At 36.6% G+C, this 20,884-nt stretch overlaps 1 protein-coding gene and 1 non-coding gene across 2 annotated transcripts; both read left to right on the forward strand.

The window, feature by feature from the left end:
* Positions 1-1,219: 1,219 nt before the first annotated feature.
* LOC122035546 lies at positions 1,220-1,325 on the forward strand. The gene has a single exon (XR_006127092.1). It is a non-coding gene; the product is annotated as a small nucleolar RNA R71 (small nucleolar RNA).
* Positions 1,326-18,571: 17,246 nt separating this feature from the next.
* On the forward strand, positions 18,572-20,376 carry LOC122034685 (transcription factor MYB36-like). The gene is made up of 3 exons (XM_042594017.1): positions 18,572-18,822; positions 19,126-19,255; positions 19,376-20,376. The coding sequence occupies exons 1-3, from the start codon at positions 18,687-18,689 to the stop codon at positions 20,151-20,153; spliced, it is 1,044 nt and encodes a 347-aa protein (XP_042449951.1). The 5' UTR covers positions 18,572-18,686; the 3' UTR covers positions 20,154-20,376.
* The last annotated feature ends 508 nt before the right edge of the window (positions 20,377-20,884 follow it).

Genomic DNA, 20,884 nt, shown 5'->3' on the forward strand with positions numbered 1-20,884 from the left:
AGAGATACTTGAAATTTCTAAACATGTAGATGTGACCTCCTTTGAATCAAATGATGGTTCTGGCTCTGGCTCAGATGTTGATGATATCAAAGATGGTGATTCTTAAGACTCTGCTAGCTCTGCATAAGTCTCTACACATTGTTCCACAACATGCTCAATCCTTGCAACCCTTACAACATCTAAGGATTGTGTGGACAAAGGAGGTGATTCTTAAGATGTTGCTTCCACAACACAGCTCCCTACACATTGTTCCATATCAACATCATCAACACAAACATAAAAAAAAACCCACATCAATATCCTCAATAGGAGAATCAACTATAGGAGGATTAATAACTTCACTTGCAGTTTTAAATTGATCTACCACATCACATTCATCATTTGAAAATTTAATGTCACTACAACACCCTATAAAATTTGGAGGTAGATCTGAAAACTTATTTACCACTGCTTTATATTCACAATCCTCATCTGAAGAGTCTTCATCTTTATACAAATTCAAAAATCTGCACTCTACCTTACCAGTGTCACAGAATTTTTTAAAGTCATAGTTCTCATTGACCCCCACTAACCTTTGTGGAAAAGGAACCCTTAGTGAAGGTCTTGGGAAAGGTACTTCTAATTTTCCATATTCCCTTTTAGCTTGTGGAGGAGATTCAACTTGCTTATCTAGTGTTGGTATGATCAATCGTTGAGGGAAAGGTACTTGTGGCATTTGGGAACCTTCTGGAATAATGGCACTGAGTTCATGTGGTCTTCTATTGTTCTTCTCCTCAATTCTAAACATGTCCTTCTTCAGAAGTTCTTCATGATTTTTTTCAATTCTCAACCCAACATCTTCACACTTTTCATTAGATCTTGTTGCGAAGGAGGGGGATCTTCTTTAAACCAATTTGAAACAATACTTTCAATCTTTGCCCCTAAATGTTTGAACTCCCCGTTCTGTGACTTGTGATTTTCAAAACTCATAGATGGTTGAGTTACAATTTATTTGACAGGATCTATAGCATTTATGACTTGCACTTCTTGAATGTTTGAGGGAGATTTCATCCAACTTATGTTCGACCATTCATGGAGGTTCAATGTCAATTGATCAATTAACATATATGCTTCATTTATACTTTTGTCCATAAAAGAATCTCCAGCTGATGAATCCAATAAACTCTTATCTGAGAAAGAAATTCCTCCATAAAATATGTGCAGAATCAACCATTTTTCAAAACCATGATGAGGACACTATCTTTGAAGACTCTTAAATCTATCTCATGCTTCAAATAATGATTCTCCGTATGCTTGAGCAAAATTTGTTATGCAATTCCTCATATACACTGTTCTGCTTGGAGGGAAAAAATGATTCAGAAATTGCTTCTCCAATTGTTCCCAACTTGTGATGCTTTGAGGACGGAGAGAATATAACCAAGTCCTTGCTTTATCCTTGATACTGAAAGGAAATGTCATCAATCGAACTGCATCTGATGATACTCCTTCACATTTCACCATATCACAAATCTCTAAAAATATTTCAAGATGAAGATAAGGACTTTTTGATACTTCTCCTCCAAATTTGTGGTCTTGTATCATAAAAATTAACTCTGGGTCTAGTTGGAAACTTTCTACTTCAATTTGAGGTTGCATAATGGGAGATAAAAATCTTGAAGAAAAGGGTGTAGACAAATTTCTCATGGGTCTGCTTGACATGTTAGTGCTCATGGATATTCAAGAATCAAAAGCAAGAAATAAAATGCAATATGAAAAGCAAGAAAGAAAATGCAAAATTTAAATTGTAAGAAAGAAAGTGCATAATGAAAACAAGAAAGAAAAGATAAAAGGAACAAGAAAAATATCTAGAATAATACATATGCTAAGAACAAGATTTCAAGATATGTTTACAAAAGAAAAGAAGATAGAAACTAAATCAAAAGGGAGAAAAGTTAGACTAGAATGTTCTAAATTAAAAATGCAGAATTAGAATTGCAACAAAAAGGAATTGACGAGAAGTAGAAAGATATACAAGAAAAACAAAATTCTAAAGATTAGTTACAATTATGCTAATGAAAAGAAAAGAAGAGTTATGTTTAGTCTAACTCAATTAATAATCTCTAATGTTATAGTGCAGTCCCCGGCAATGGCGCCAAAAACTTGTTGATGTTCCACAAGTGTACGAAAATGTCGTAAGTAATAATAAAAGATATCATATCCACAGGGACTGGAATAACTACTAAAGATGTCTCAACGCGAATTAGCTAAACATTTAATCAATCGATTCACAAAAGCAAAGTGAAACTATGAAAGGTAAAGACAAAAATAAAAGAATAAGAAACAAGAATAAGGGTGATGATAAGGGATGTTCTAGGAGTTTTGGTTTCTTTATAAGGTTATTAAATGTAAATGATCTACCAAATTTTATTCCTTAATTGTCCATTATTTGTAGAAGGTTGTCGGTTCTCTCTTGCAATAGACAACCGACCTAGGACTAAAATTTATACCTAAATGTGATCAATTAGGTATGAATCTATATTGTCCTTACACGGGCTTGTTCCTGTCACGAACGTCCCTCGGATAATCAACATAGGAATTCACAATTTATCAACTGCATAAATATACAAAGATTAATGCATACTATCTATCCTACCCCCTTGAATAACCCTATTTCACCTTCAAGATCATCCCTCAAACATCCTTTCACGGGCATGTCTGTCACGTACGTCCCTCGGAAAATCGAATGAGGAATTACCTCTACAAGATCCATAAGATATCCAAACATTCAATCAAGCATGGTAATTAAGCCCTAATCACAATAATCCACACAAGAAAGAATGGATAAAACAGGGCAAAATCATAGAAATAGGAAATTGGCATAACTACAAGAGTTTTACATCAAATCATCCTTACAATTACTCCCTCCATCCTAGAACAAAGAAATCTACTCCATAAAATGGGGAAAGAAATCCGAAGAGAGGAAGATTACAAACATTCTTGATCCTAAATCCAAGAAGAGGAAGAAAGAAAGCTTATCTATGATGAAGAATCGTCTCCGAATCTGATCCACAATCTTGGAGTCGAAGCGTTGAAGATCTGCCCTTGAATCGTCTGAAAATCCATCCGAGAAGATGGAGGACGCTCCAAATCTTGATTCCCCCCAAAGGGGGAAGATCCCCTTTCAATTCATGAAAGAGGCCTTATATAGAGGGGAGGTTTGGGCGCCACACGACCCCGAGGCACGCCCGTGTGAGGTTCACATGACCAAGGCCACTCCCTTCTCTGCCTACCTTACACGGCCGTGTGTGATACATGGTCGTGACATGCTTCTTCCACAACTCCCTTTGCATGGTTGTGTAGATCTACACGACCTGCACTGCCTCTGCCTCTAGAAACCTTGCATGGTCGTGTGGTGTACACGGCCTGGCTCCTTTTGGCTTCAAATCTTCAAGACCGTGTGAGGTTCAGGAACAGCGTCTTCCTCTCTAGCTTCGCTTGCAGATTTGGCCTCGAACATAATTCTTTCACCGAATTCGACCCCTGTATATAGAAAATGCACAAAAGCAGATATCCGAACAAAAAGAGTAAATATGCTAAAAGGAAAGCTGGAAGTAAGAAAATGCATAGATAAAGCATGCTCAAAGTATGTGCATGTGCGTCAAAATATGCTTAAAAGTATATATAATCTACGCACATCATCTGCCATCACTGTTCCTTATGAGTGACCGAGTGGACGGGATGCTATCAGAGTACACATATCCTCCTTACCCCAAATCATAAGTGGGGGAGCACAATGCTCTCATCTCCCTGTGCCAGTCCAGAGGAGGGATCCCTGTCCTGCTACAACGCTGTGTCACACTACCCATGAGTGGACCAACGGAGCCCTTGACAGAGCAACCTGCTGCAACACACCCTGCCTGATAGAAACCACTAATCCATGAGTGGTTGTGTGCAAATCCATGTAACTAGCGATGTGCTCAACAATAATGGAGCCAACAATCGCATAGCATGCAATCATGCGAGATGATGCATGACACTAAGCATGGAAATATCCTGATCCTATCCATCTCTATATAATGTGTACCATAGGATAAATGAATCAAATCAATGGTCTAGGTACACAGGTCAGATAAAGTATAAAAACATAGGTCCTGAACATAATAAGACATGGTTATGTCACTACCTCTATAAGCATATAAAATCAAGTGGGTACTAACATGGAATGCATAACAAGTAAGCAAAATCAAACCTGTAACAGGTATCCGGCAATGACAAACCGATGCAGATAAGAAGCATAATTATTACTACTTGTTAAAAATTACTATACATATCAAATGACATATCTAAAAAGATAAGTCAAAATACCCGCCTCCAATAAGAGGATTGTATCCGAAATAGATCCCTCGTTGAGACACCATCTCGAATCAAAGTCCTGCATCACTAATATATACATTTTTTTTATTTAGCTAATATTCAATGAATAGCTAAATAAAATTCTCACGACTAATTTAGGGTAAAGTTCTAATCATATTACCATCATCCTACCTATAAGAATTAATCTACACATGATCATCTAACTACAATACGTATCCAAATTCCTACACCATACCTCAAGCTCAGCCGCTGTTGAACACGGAACAAGATGAGCTGATTGCTGCCTGGAAACAAGGTATACCACAACAAGACCTCCTTGCTGCAAACTTCCCCAAAGCGCACCACACTTGGCTGGAATCCACCCTTACTGCTCCAATTAAGAACATAACGTCCAGATTCATCAAGGCAACATAAAGAAAACCTAATTTGAGAAACTTACTGGTAGCACTGACCTTGATACCTTCTCTGTGATCAAACCATCCAAAACCTAACCAATATAGGTGTGTCGATATGTTGTCATCCAAGTAAACACCTCAAATCTAGATTCACCGAACAACCCCTCCTCACTCACTGAAATCCTACACTGACAAGAACGGAAGGAGATTAGGAATCCAACCGAAGTATAGAATTAGATCCCAAATTCCAACTAAGTAACCCTTACCTTCTAGATCGCCGAAAATCAGAGAGAAGAGAAACAAGAATGACGTCGCTCAGTCCAATCTGGCCAGTGAAGATGTGGATCACTCTGTGAGCAGCGCAAGGAGAGAAAAGGTGAGGTCGATCTGTTGGAAGATGATGTAGATCCAGCCTTCCTCAGTACCCTAGCCACAGCGCACCACGCCATCATCGATCAAAGAAGAACCGGAGATCGGTAGAGGGGAGTGGCGCGGGATCAGGCCGAGAAGCGTCGGGAAAGAGAGGAGAATTAGGAAGAGGTGCGGCGTGATCGGAGAAGAGGAAAAGAGAAGCAAGGAAAAGAGGGGATCGGTGATGTGCGACGGGGAGAAGCAGCTGTCAGGGAAGAAGAAGGGACAGCGACGTGAGGAAGGGGAATCAGGCTTGGGTTTTGTACTGGGGGGAAAAGGGAAACCGACGAGGAGCGGTTAGGGCAGATCGGGCGTGAGAAGGCGCGGGGGAACGACGTCGGGGACGACTTGGACACACAGGGGAGAAAAGGAAATAAAGAAAAAGAAAAAGAAAGAAAAGGAATTTAAAAAATAAACATTTCCTCGTTAAAACGGGGTAACCTAAACAGGCTTTCCCGGGGCCCAGTTTTTATCCCCGTAACCGAAGTCATACGGTCTCCGAAAAATTCCGGAAAAATTTCTAAAAATTTTAAAAAATTCTCTTATGGTTATTCGCCCTTTTTCGGTATTTTATAGATTTCCTCTTGCCCGAATCATTTTGTTTAGTGCTCTGCTAATCAGCTATTAATTTAAACTCCCTTGCATACCACTGACAATCTCAAATAGAATGAGTTCTTGATTGATGATAAGCATAGTATTGAGTCATCTTGGGGTATGGTCGACTAGATTTGAGATCAGAAGCTGAGACTACTTCCATGGCTTGCACTACCTTTTCTCCTCTCCAATTGAATTCTCGACTTCACAGAGGTGGTGGGGAGATCTTTGATTGTGATGATTGGGGAAAGGAATCAGATTCAAAGTTGATGTCTCTTTTCTTTTTGCTGACTATGCTTCCTTGACTTGAATATACTTAAGCGCTCAAACTTGTAACCCTTCGAAGTTCATTTGCATCTTATTTTTACCAAGGATCTGAAACAATCTCCTTAAACTAAGCCTTGAGAGAAGATACTAACCTGTACTTCTGGGGTAATCAAGGAGGTATCCATGGCTAGTCGATTAAACTGTTGTAAGTATTCTTTCAAGGGTTCTTTGAATTTGTACCTGAGGATGAGCAGATTATGCAGTGTTTTCTGGTATCTCTGATTGGTTGCGAAGGGTTGCATGAATACAACTTTAAATTCTTTAAAGGTCTGAATTGAAGAAGAAAGGAGTCGATTAACTACCTCTGGGCCAAACTCGAGAGCGTGGTTAAGAAAACTCAACACTTGACATCATCTGTATATTGGTGTAGCAAGAAAGCCTTCTCAAACTTACATATGTGATCCTCTGGATCTGTAGTACCATTATACTCCGCAATCTGTGATACCTAAAAGTGCTTTGGTAATTCATCCAAAAGGATTCTTTTGAGAACGGAGGACCTTAAGGGGCCTTTGAGATACCAAGTTTAAGACCAGTTCCCCTAGGAAAATGAGGGGTTTCAAAGATTCCACAGAAATTTTGCTCGCATCGCTTCAACCGAATGGGGTGGTGGTTCAATTGAAGGATTGCCCATTGGGGGATGCGAGTGTTGTCCCTTTTAATACGGCTTGCACTATTGCGGCCACCAATTTGTCAAAGTCCTCTATCGTCATGACTATGACATTAGGTCTTCCGATTGTTGGTTGCTTCTCGGAATATCGTACTGGCCCCCCTGTACAAAAATTTTGTACAAGTCCCGAACCTTTCCTAACAACCTATTGTGTTCTTTAGAAATTAAATTTAGAATCGCAAACAGAACTTAACATTATTGATTTCAAGTTTAACTTATCTATTCTTAGAGATTTAGACTTGGATGGCAAACGATGCTTAACATTATTAATCCAAATCTACCCATGTTACAAAGTTGATTAAATATTTATTTCAAGGATCGGCTTCCAGGTTAAACATGGCAAGACACTAGGCCTTCTTGGGTATGAGATCATCCACCACTTCCTAGACAAAGCCTTTCAACGAAATTCAATATTTAATCTCCTTATAGTAACCCTAGGTTTAACCATTAAGAACAATCAAATCACAATATCGAAAAACAAAAGAAACACAAAATCAAAATATAAATTCGATTACCTAGAATCGTTAGCCTCTTGTGTTTGATATTTCAAAATCCATATAAAGAAAACTAATATGATGCAGAATAAGACAACTAGTCATACCCTTCTTTGTAGCTAAAGACCTCTTAATCTTCTGTTGTATTCCTCACCTCCTCTTGGACGTCGTGTGGGCGACGATCTACCAAGATGAATTCCACCGGGACCACTTCTTCTTCTCCAAGACTCTTAAGTCATTAAGAGATGACAAAATAGGAAACTTCCTTCTCTTCTCCTTCTTCTCCAAGTGTGTCGTCGTCCCTTATAGATCTTCCCCTCCAAGCTAAGTTTCAGCCACCAAGCAAGATGAAGAAAACAAGATAGAGATAGGAACCGACCCTAAGGAGTACAAGCAAGGAGAAACTAGAGAGGGATGACCGGCCACAAAAGGATTAGAAGAGAGGGAACTTAGAGAGATCAATTCATTAGAGATTAATCTCATGAGGCACCCTATACCTCTCTTTTATAATCCTTGGTCATGGCAAAAAAGGAAAGTTTAATTAAAACTTCCTTTTAATCTTCTTATGGACGGCCACATCATGGTATGCTAAAAGGGAAAAAAAATTTACAACAAAAATTAAAGCTTCCTTTTAAACCATGATGTTTACAAAAAGGAAAGTTTTAAACATAATTAAAACTTCCTTATTTGTGACCTCCCTTTAAAAGAGGAAATTTTAATAACAATTAAAATCTCTCTTTTTAAATTTCCTATTGTACATGGCAATAAAGGAAAGTTTTAAAATTAATCTCTCTCTTTTAAAACATGTAAACAAATACAAAAAAGGAAAGATTAATTAAAACTTCTCCTTTTAAATCATGGTTACATAAAAGGAAAGTTTTATCAAAAATTAAAATCTTTCTTTTAAATATTATAGACAACTACAAATAAGCAAAGATTTTAACAAAATTAAAATCTCTCTTTAATCTTTTGCAGATAGCTATAAAAGGAAAGATTTTAAAATCTAAAACTCTCTTTTAAAAACCATGAGGATAACTATAAAAGAAAATTTTTAAAATTAAAATTTCTCTTTTAAATCCCTTCATGAATGGCTCCAAAAGGAAATATTTTAACAAAAACTAAAATCTCCTTTAATCCTATTCCTATGGCCGACCCCATGCTTGGTCACCAAGTATGGCTTGGCCGGCCACTACTTGGGCTCCAAACCATTGCTTGGTCGGCCCCCTTGCTCCAAGCAAGGTTATGTCTGGCCCATTACTTAGATAAGAAGTGGACTTAGTGGATACAAGGTTTTATAGAGGCTACAACAGGGACCGAGAGAAGAAATTGGTTTTGGTCTCCCGATGAGCTTGAGCATCCTGTGTTTGCCCCGAACACCCAACTCAAGTTCATCAATAATAACTCATACCACTAAAGAGTTATTATCGAACTACCGCACCAATCCCAAATTACATTATGGGCTCCTTCTTATTATGAGTGCATTAATCTCCCTGTATTTAAGATATAGAATGTCCACTAATTAAATGAGTTACTGACAACTCACTTAATTAATATTTAGCTCCAAGAGTAGTACCACTCAACTTCATTGTCATGCCAGAGTAGGTCCACCTGTAGGGTTTACATGAAAATCCTTATGAGCTCCTCAAGGGGACTTCATCAACCTAGATTACTAGGACACAGTATCATTCTATAATCAACAACACACCATATAAATAATATCATTTCTCAACTTATCGGGTCTATTGATTTAACGAGCTAAATTGCACACTTTTATAAATTAAAGAAATAAATATTAAATATACATGCTTGTTATTATATCATGATTAAGAGCACGTACTTCCATAATAACAGAGGTTTTGTTCTCTTATATAGTCAGTATAAAAAGAAACTAACTCAAATGATCCTGCTCAATACACTCATATTGTACTAGTGTAATTTTATAGTCTAGATAAACTAATACCAAATTACAATACAACCACTCCAATGGTTTGTCCATTCCATCTTGGTTGTGAGCTACTATTTATAATTTATAAAGATATGATAACATGATCTTCTGTGTGTCTCCTCACACCATGTTATCTACAATATAAATTAAATGGACAACTACACTTAGCATTAATGTAGACATTTAACCAATGTGATTCTTATTTCTAAATAAATGTTTATACAAAAAGCTAGGTTTTTAGTATACATTCCAACAATCTTTCACTTATACTAAAAGACTATGCTGCCATATACCTTGCCATACATCTGATTCCCAACCCCTCAACATGCCCCATCAAAAGCTCTTTCCTTAAGGGCCTTAGTGAAAGGATCTTCCAGGTTATCATCTGATGCAATCTAGGCGACAATAACTTTTCCTCATTATATGATGTCTCGTATTGGGTGGTACTTGCGCTCTATGTGTTTACTTGCCTTATGGGCTCATGGTTCCTTCGAGTTTGCTACTGCACCACTATTATCACAAAAAATTATAATAATTTTTGGGCAACCCAGGAATCATATCTAAGTCCATCATGAAGTTTTTGAGCCATATAGCTTCTATGGCTGCCTCAGAGGCTGACATATACTCAGCTTCCATGGTGGAGTCCGAAAAAGCAGCTATGCTTAACACTCCTCCATAGTTATGACTTCACCTCCTAAAGTAAACACAAAACCCCGAGGTTTACTTACTATTGTCTCTATCAGATTGGAAGTCTGAATCCGTGTAACCCACAGGGAGCAAATCATCTGCTTTGTAAGCTAGCATATAATCTCTAGTCCCTTTTAGGTACTTTAATATATGTTTTACGGCAGTCCAATGTTCCGGTCTTAGATTACTTTGATATCTGCTATCCATGCCCACGGCAAAACAGATATCCGGTCTTGTGTATAACATAGCATACATTAGGCTTCCTATAGCTGAAGCATAAGGAACTGCCTTCTTTTCTTCTATCTCTTTTGATGTCTTTAGGAGACATCTCTTTAGATATGGGTACTCTATGCCGAAAAGGTAGATAACCTTTCTTGGAGTTTTGCATGCTAAAACGAGCTAGGATAGTATTGATATATGAAGCTTGGGATAAGGACAATATCCTTTTCTTGCAATTACTTTGATCCCAAAAATATGTCCGCATTTTCCCAAGTCCTTCATATCAAATTGCTTGGACAGACATACCCTTACTTCTGACAACACTTTGATATTATTTCCAACTATCAAAAAATGTCATCTACATATAGTACAAGAAATACCACCATATTTCCATCATACTTCTTGTATATACAAGACTCATCCGAACATTGAATAAATCCATAAAACTGGATTACTTCATTAAACCGGATCTTCCAAGACCTTGAAGCTTGCTTCAGTCCATACCCCGATTGAGCTTACATACAAGATGCTCTTTGCCCTTTGCAATGAATCCCTCTGGTTGCTTCATATGGATATTTTCTTCAAGACTTCCATGAAGAAAAGCTGTCTTGACATCTATTTGCCAAATCTCATAATCCATATGAGTAGCAATAGATAAAAGAATCTGGATAGACTTAAGCATGGCTACCGGTGAAAAGGTTTTCTCATAATCGATACCCTTTTTCAACAAGCCTTACTTTGAAGGTTTCTACCTTCCCATCTGCCCCTCTTTTCCTTTTGTAGACCTATTTATACTAAATGGATTTTACACCATTTGGTGGTTCTATAAGCTCCTAGACTTGATTAGAATACATAGATTCTGTATTCATTGCTCTTTGCCAAGATGCTGCATCTTTATCTTGGAGTGTTTCGTCATATGTCCGGGGATCAGGATCATGTTCACCAAGGATCAAGTCCAAAGACTCTCCCAAAACATGAATCTTTTAGGTTGCATAACAACCCTCCACTACGACGAGACACTGTCTGTAATTGTGCATTATTTGTGACACGTGTTGCAGTTTCTTGTGGTATCTCATCTTGTATTGTTGGTACTAGATTAGATGTGTCCTTTATTATATCCTTAAGAATAATTTTACTCATGGGCTTATGGTTCATAACATAGTCCTCTTCTAAAAATCAGGTATTGGTTCTAACAATGACCTTCTGATCTTTAGGTCTATAAAATAAACCACTTTTCGTTTATCTAGGATAACCCACAACCAAGTGAACTTCTGTACATGATTCCAACTTATTAGTATCTCCCTTCAGCACATGTGTTGGACTACCCTAAATCTGAATATGCTTCAGACTAGGCTTACGCCCATTCCATAATTCTATGGGAGTAGAGGGTACTGACTTAGAAGGTACTATATTCATTGTCATTTCCAGAGTATATCCATTCAATGAATTTGGTAATTCTTAATAACTCATCATTGATCTAACCATTTCCATAAGAGTCATATACCGTCGTTCTGTCACACCATTCTGTTGGGGTGTACCAGGTGCAGTCAGTTGGGATTGAATCCCGACTTTTGATAAGTGACTCCTAAATTCTCCTAAGAGGTACTCACCACTACGATCAGACCGTAGTGTCTTCATACTTTTACCGTGACGTTTCTCCACATCAGCCTTGTACTCTTTGAACTTATCAAAGCACTCAGACTTGCGGCGCAACAAGTAAATATATCAATATCTCGAATAGTCGTCTATGAAAGAGACGAAATATTTGAAACCACCTCTCGCCTGGATAGTCATAGGTACAAATCAGAATAAACCAACTCCAACACATCTTTGGCTCTATACCCCTTAGTCTTAAAAGGCCTCTTGGTCACTTTGCCTTCCAAGCAAGACTCGTAGGTTGAAAAGTTTTCCACCACCAATGAACCCAAAAGTTCATCGGCTATTAACCTTTGAATCCTACTCAAGTTAATATGACCTAGCCTTAGATGCCAAAGATATGTTTGGTTCTTTTCCGAAGGTTGCTTCCTCTTATTTAGAAGATGTTTTATTAATTTCCTAACATTGCATCGTGGGAGTATTGCCATCCAATGTACCAGAATAGATAACTTCACTATTTTTCTTTATAACAACTTTGTCATCAAAAGAGACAGAATATCTATCCTTAAATAGAAACTAAAATCAAGTTCTTTCTAAAACTTGATACTAAAAGATAATCAATATTTTATTCCTATCAAAGGATAAACATCTCCCACTGCAATAGCTGCTACTTTTGTAGTAGTGCCCATGCAGACGGTGATTTCCCCTTCATATAGTTGTCAGGTTTCCTAGAACCCCTGCAATGAATTGCAGACATGATCAGTGGCTTCTATATCTACACACTAGGTACCGGTAGATAATACCACTAAACATGTTTCAACAACTAATGAATAAAATACACCTTTATTGTTCTCATTTCTGAAAGGGTAGTCCACCTTAGTGTCCAAGTTTTGTTTCCAGTCATTATAATTGGGACTTAATAAGTATATTCTCTAACATCTAGGGAATTGAAAAATATTTGAAATCCTAAGAATCACAAAAATATTTGGTCAAGACCAACACCTCATAATCCTCGTGAATTTTGTATGCCACGTTAGTGTGGACGTATATAAATTCAAATATTTGTAAGAGGAGATTTTATCCATTAATTTTATTATCTTGTCAACCTATCTTTATGACAATAAAATTAATAGTTGGTCTGTCTTTGATCAAATATTTAGTCAAAACTTTAGAATTTAAAATAATATTGATTCCTCAAACCAATATCATTTAAATTCACCAACACCTCAAACACCATAAATTTTGTATGTCACGTTAGTGTGGACATATACAAATTCAATCATTTGTAAGAGGAGGGTCTTACCCATTAATTACCTTGTCAACTTTAAATTACCTTAAACACCATGAATTTTGTATGCCACGATAGTGTGGACGTATACAAATTCAATTATTTGTAAGAGGAGGTTTTACGCATTAATTTTATTTTGTCAACCTAACTTTATGACAAATAAAATTACCTCAAACATCATGAATTTTATATGCCACGTTAGTGTGGACGTATACAAATTCAAACATTTGTAAGAGGGGGTTTTAGCTAGCTTTATGACAAATTAATAGTTAATTTTTCTTCGGTCACACAAATAATAGCAGTGACTCTGATGGGGAGGATACTATTAAATGTGCCTAAGTGTATACCATTACTTGATACTAAGTCCACTATATAGGATTGTGCCCCTTTAGTTGGAGAAGATCACACACATCCTAAATAATTTCCTATAATCATCCATTAAGGAAGTTTGATTTAGTGATTCGCAAACAAACTCATCCAATGTGGAGGAAGGCACTCAGAGCCAACGCGCAAGTTTGAATGCATCATTTATAAACCAGTAATGGAGACCGTGGAATTTAATTAAATTCCTCTCCCACTTAGTTATTTAGAACGAGGAATTTTAATATGAATACAAGCACACAAACACAAGCACACACAACATAAAAGGCAACAAATAAGAAAAATAATTTTCCAACTATTATGGCCTTTATCCATAGCTGTCCTCCATGTACCATCAACCCTAGCTGCTGCCATCTTTAGCCACCGCCATCGGGTCTAGTTGTCGCATCTATCTTGCTTCTTTTTCCGCTGTGCCTCTGGTCCTCAAATAGTCCCACGCCTCACAAGGATACGATCCGCGACAAAAATAAAATTTTACATTTATCGATTTTATATTCCACGAAGGAATGTACATGTAATCTAGATCGAACAAAAATATAAAATCCTAATAACTAATACAGCTCCTACTGTATTTAATATTACAATCATGCACACACACATAAAATACCCTTGACATGCCTAAGGGTCCAATCACACATAAACACATTAGGGCCATAATAGTTAGATCTAGGATACCTGCAACCACAGAATTAATCTATTTGCATATCCTACTATTATCATGCCTAAATTATGTATGACATGTGCATAATTAAAATGAAAACCAAACACACAGAGGCAAAGTTCTAGCTCTAATACCAATTGTTGGTTGCTTCTTAGAATATTGTACCGGTTCCCCTGTATAAAAATTTTGTACAAGTCCCGAACCTTTCCTAACAACCTATTGTGTTCTTTAGAAATTAAATTTGGAATCGCAAACAGAACTTAACATTATTGATTCCAAGTTTAACTTATCTGTTCTTAGAGGTTTAGACTTGGATCGCAAACAATGCTTAACATTATTAATCCAAATCCACCGATGTTACAAAGTTGATTAAATATTTATTTCATGGATTGACTTCCAGGTTAAACATGGCGAGGCACTAGGCCTTCTTGGATATGGGATCATCCACCACTTCCTAGATAAAGCCTTTCAACAAAATTCAATATTTAATCTTCTTATAGTAACCCTAGGTTTAACCATTAAGAACAATCGAATCACAAAATTGAAACATAAATTTGATTACCTAGAATCGTTAGTCTCTTGTGTTTGGTATTTCAAAATTCATACAAAGAAAACTAGTATGATGCGGAATAAGACAACTAGTTATACCTTTCTTTGTAGCTAAAGACCTCTTGATCTTCTGTTGTATTCCTCACCTCCTCTTAGACGTCGTGTGGGCGACGATCTACCAAGATGAATTTCACCGGGACTACTTCTTCTTCTCCAAGACTCTTAAGCCATTAAGGGATGCTAAAATAGGAAACTTCCTCCTCTTATCCTTCTTCTCCAAGTGTGTCGTCGTCCCTTATAGATCTTCCCCTCCAAGCTAGGTTTCAGCCACCAAGCAAGATGAAGAAAACAAGCTAGAGATAAGAACCGACCCTAAGGAGAACAAGCAAGGAGAAACTAGAGAGGGATGACCGGCAACAAAAGGATTAGAAGAGAGGGAACTTAGAGAGATCAATTCATTAGAGATTAATCTCATGAGGCACCCTATACCTCTCTTTTATAATCCTTGGTCATGGCAAAAAAGGAAAGTTTAATTAAAACTTCCTTTTAATCTTCTTATGGTCGGCCACATCATAGTATGCTAAAAAGGAAAAAAAATTACAACAAAATTAAAGCTTCCTTTTAAACCATGATGTTTACAAAAAGGAAAGTTTTAAACATAATTAAAACTTCATTATTTGTGACCTCCCTTTAAAAGAGTAAATTTTAATAACAACTAAAATCTCTCTTTTTAAATTTCATATTGTACATGGTAATAAAGGAAAGTTTTAAAATTAATCTCTCTCTTTTAAAACATGTAGACAACTACAAAAAAGGAAAGATTAATTAAAACTTCTCATTTTAAATCATGGTTACATAAAAGGAAAGTTTTATCAAAAATTAAAATCTTTCTTTTAAACATTATAGACAATTACAAATAAGGAAAGATTTTAACAAAATTAAAATCTCTCTTTAATTTTTTGTAGATAGCTATAAAAGGCTAAAACTCTCTTTTAATAACCATGAGAATAACTATAAAAGGAAATTTTCAAAATTAAAATTTCTTTTTTAAATCCCTTCATGAATGGCTCCAAAAGGAAAGATTTTAACAAAAATTAAAATCTCCTTTAATCCTATTCCTATGGTCGACCCCATGCTTGGTCACCAAGTATGGCTTGGCCGGCCACTACTTGGGCTCCAAGCCATTGCTTGGCCGGCCCCCTTGCTCCAAGTAAGGTTGTGTCCGACCCATTACTTGGATAAGAAGTGGACTTAGTGGATACAAGGTTTTATAGAGGCTACAACAGGGACCGAGAGGAGAAATTGGTTTTGGTCTCCCGATGAGCTTGAGCATCCTGTGTTCGCCCTGAACACCCAACTCAAATTCATCAATATTAACTCATACCACTAAAGAGTTATTATTGAATTATCGCACCAATCCCAAATTACATTATGAGTTCCTTCTTATTATGAGTGCATTAATCTCCCTGTGTTTAAGATATAGAATATCCACTAATTAAATGTATTATTGACAACTCACTTAATTAATATCTAGCTCCAACAGTAGTACCACTCAACTTCATTGTCATACCGGACTAGGTCCACCTGTAGGGTTTACATGACAATTCTTATGAGCTCCTCAAGGGGGCATCATCAACCTAGATTACTAGGACACAGTTTCATTCTATAATCAACAACACACCATATGAATAATATCATTTCCCAACTTATCAGGCTTATTGATTTAACAAACTAAATCACACCCTTTGATAAATTTATGAAATAAATATTAAATATACATGCTTGTTATTATATCATGATTAAGAGCACGCACTTCCATAATAATAGAGGTTTTGTTCTCTTATATAGTCAGTATAAAAAGAAACCACCTCAAATGGTCCTGCTCAATACACTCATAGTGTACTAGTGTAATTTTATAGTCTAGATAAACTAATACCAAATTACACTACAACCACTCCAATGGTTTGTCCATTCTATCTTGGTTGTGAGCTATTATTTATAATTTATAAGGATCTGATAACATGATCTTCTGTGTGTCTGCTCACACCATGTTATTTACAATATAAATTAAATGGACAACTACACTTAGCATAAATATAGACATTTGACCAATGTGATTCTTATTTCTAAATCAATGTTTATACAAAATGCTAGGCTTTTAGTATACATTCCAACACCGATATCATCCATCTCTACGTCCTGATTCAGGTCTTATCTCAGAGTTCTTACAGATGGTGCTAATTTTATCCTACCTGCGAGTGTTGACGGATAAATCACTGGTGAATTGGCTCAGTTGCCAATTTAATCACCAATTGTTGAACGATAATGAGGATGATGATGTGGTTGGGAGCCTGGATGGAAACAAATAGTAAGAAGAGGGTTAAAATGACGGCTAGGGGGCTCTCAGCATGGTCACTCCGACACTCAAGTTAAAGGATGAAGAAGATGAATATTACGATTTTATGTATAATATGATACTATGGGTATGCGTACCTTGGCGGTTGTGAAAGACTTTCTTTTATAGAGAAAAAAACAAACCTTTTCCTTCCGTTCTTATTTTTATGTTGTCATTATTTAATTCCTTAAAAATTGTAAGATTTATTTATGTCATTATCTTTTTTTCTAAAATAAATTGTTTTAAACACCTTGTAAAATAAAAGAGAAGGAAATTAACCAACTCTAATTTTATATTATTATATATTTCATCAATTTAATAATATCATTTACTTTTAGTCCAATTATCAACATTTATCTTCACATTTTTTTTCTATCTATAGCTTCTTGTGGCCTAATGAATGGTGTTTAGCTACTAATAGTTATCAATAATCAAATATAAGATGTTTAATGCATAAATATGAGACTAAATCTTGACTAAACTAGAAAATAAATATCACTAATGGAAAGATATTATAATCTCATGAACTCCTAATAAGTTTAGTGATAGTTATAATAAAGGTATTGTAAACTTAAAAAATATACTAACTTGCATAATTGTTGAGTCTTTGTTTCCAATCATAATTATGATAAATTAGTTCACCATTTTTCTTTACTAATGTTTCTTCATTGCATTTTTAACACCCTTCTAATAAATAAGAAATTGATATATTTTATTTTTCTTTCTAGGTGGATATTTCAATTTATCCCTTGATTGTGCCTTAAAATCAATAAGAAATCACCACAATTATATTATTTTCAGGCGAAGGCAAGAATGATCTTTATATTATCTTTCTTCGCATTTTTATGATACCTGAGGTGCTTGAGCTAGTCGGGCAATAACCATCTTTTATAAAGCCACCCATAATTTGAAAGGTGTTATATAAACTGTAGATAGAATCAAGTTCTTGCTTTTTGTGGGAGAGAATGAAATAATTTATCAGGATTAAAATTTCAAATTGTAATTTAGTTTAGGTAATTATTTTATTTTGGGTGGATCTTTATGTTTTGGTGATTTTGGTTGTGTTAATTTATTTTTAAATTTACAGTATTTTCTTTCTTATTTAATCATGCATAATAGTGGTGGTGTCTTCTGCATTAATGATCAACTTATCCTCCTGTTGCTTGTTTCGCTACTTGTTGGTTGTTGATTCGCTACTAATGAGATCTCTCTCTCCGTCCCTTTAGTTATTACGACAATTATCTTATCATCTGGTAAAAATAATTTGAAGATCATTGCCCCTTTAATGTGAAAACTCTAAGCCATTTCTTGTTAAATGTATATGTGTGTTACCAAATTGCAATATAAAGTGTTAAATACACAAGCAACTTAATGTTGCTCATTGCTTTTCTAGTTAACATATAAGTACATATCAATTAAATATATAGCATGGTGGACTTTGTCAATATCAGAAGATATGAAAAATCTGGGGATTGTAGTATTTTTATTTTTAGGTTGAAAGTACTAGTGACTAATTAATAAGATTAATAAGTTAAAGAAACCCTAATCAGTTTACAGCAAGCATCACATCTCAAGAATACCTTCTCTCTCCTCTATAAAGCTTGGCCTCACCTGCTTGGGTTTTTCTCCATCCCACGCTAGCTCACGCATCAGAATCCATCACATCCCAGTTTGGGTTGTAAAGAAGGTGAGAGAGAGAGAGAGAGAGAGAGAGAAGGGATCAGATGGGGAGAGCTCCTTGTTGTGACAAGGCAAACGTGAAGAAAGGGCCATGGTCTGCCGAGGAGGATGCCAAGCTCAAGGCTTACATGGAAGAGCATGGAACTGGAGGAAACTGGATTGCACTGCCTCAAAAGATCGGTTAGTATCCATTAATTCAGTACTTCTCGTTAGCTTTTATTGCTTATTTTTAGTATCTAATTCTTATCTATGAAATCACTTAAAGATCCATCTATTACACTTAAAGGTGTATATAAGAAGCGAGATTTCTTATTATAGGGTCAATTAATTAGACATATATTGGAATTAAAGTTTAACAATCAAGCACAACCTTACTAATTTTAACAAATATAACAGTTTCAGATAGATTCACCGCACATGGGCTAGACCTTCTGATTTTAACAAAAATATTCATTGGTGTATCAATTTTCTGTAAATTTACAGGTTTGAAGAGGTGTGGCAAAAGCTGCAGGCTGAGATGGCTAAATTATTTAAGGCCAGACATCAAGCATGGTGGCTTCACAGAAGAGGAAGATCAAATCATTTGTAGCCTCTATATAAGCATAGGGAGCAGGTTAATTAACATATCATCTGTAGCCTTTCTCTAATTTAGTCTAAAATCATCTACTTAATTTCTTCCAACAAGCTATATATCAACTCCAACTTCATCTGTCTGGATCCTTATGTATATTAGGTGGTCAATAATTGCCGCCCAGCTACCCGGCAGAACGGACAATGATATCAAGAATTACTGGAACACCAGGCTCAAGAAGAAGCTACTTGGCAAGCGAAGAGACCAGCCGCGCCGTCTCCACCCTAACCGATCAGATGAGGAAGTCAATAGAATAGGGGTGAAGAATGAAAACCAAACCCTAAGCGCATCGGCTCTTGAGAGAATGCAACTCCATATGCAGCTTCAAGGCCCCTACAACCCTAATATCAACCCCTTCTCGTTCTACAACAGCCCCATGCTATGGCCCAAGCACCATCCGGTACTCGGAGATGCAAGGGTTTCCCAGATTCAAGCTTTATCAACTAATCATTTCAATGTTGTTGCAAACCCAATTCTACGAGGTTCAACTATAATAGATGATGCTGCGCTAACAGAGTCCATGAATGCAAATATGATACAAGAAGATTTGATAGGGTTTCCTTCGTCTTCGAGCATGGAGACCTCGAGCTCGAACTTTGATTCCATTACTCAAGGAGGTATTCAAGTAGATCTCCAAAACTTGGTCTTCAACAACTACGATCCATCTCTTTTAGGGAATCAACTACTGGCAAATGATCATCTTGAGGAGTTGGAGAGTTGCAAACAAATATATGGAAGTGAAAGGGAGTTCGCTTCCAATAATTTTTGGCTTGCTTGCAATGGATTAACTATCGACGAATCAACAATGGGATATCCTTCAGATTCAGCAGCAATGGGAACGACTCAACTTGATTGTGTTCCACGGTATGAAGATTTATAGGGATTTATAGCTCAATATTGATTATATAGTTATAATACGAAGAAATAGAGATTATAAAATGGATGTGGATGTTGTTGAGATTTTTACGTTTAATGTAAATGTCATTTATAACTTGCATGAACATGATATGGAAGATCAGCTAATAAATTGTGTTACTGATCATGTGCTAATCTTAGCATGCATGTAGAAGACTTAACACAGTTAAGACTATTTATTGGCTTAACCGATGGCTTGTTCATCTCTTATCTGGTCTTCTATATTTGATTTATTTCAGTGTTTGTCTGTTCACATATTGCAATGCCTTAATTTTTTTTTTTTCAATTTTAGATTTATGCATTTCAATGTGTTAATTTAGACATGGAAATAAGAAACAACTCGAAGCATAGCCAGAGGTGGGGGAAACCTGTTTCGAGCAAACTGCGTATCACAGGCCTCGGTTCACATGCGCAGCCGTTCGCATCGCTCGCTCGGTTGCAGCGCCTGCTCGACCTCATAGCCCGTTTGACCGCTCTGCTTGGCGAAATTCCGCTCGGCTGAATCCACCGCTCGACGAAATTCCGCCCGACCTCTGCAATTCGCTTAGCTGATAACTCCGTCAGTCTTTTCGTCCGGTCGGCTGCACGCTTGCTCGGCCGGTCACTCGGTCAGTTTGCTCAGCACCTAACTCGATCAGCCTTTTCATTCGGTCGGTTGCACGCCCGTCCGACCGCTCATTCGATCGGCCACTCATT

This window comes from Zingiber officinale, chromosome 11B (assembly GCF_018446385.1).
Source record: "Zingiber officinale cultivar Zhangliang chromosome 11B, Zo_v1.1, whole genome shotgun sequence".
NCBI classification, from domain to species: Eukaryota; Viridiplantae; Streptophyta; class Magnoliopsida; order Zingiberales; family Zingiberaceae; genus Zingiber; species Zingiber officinale.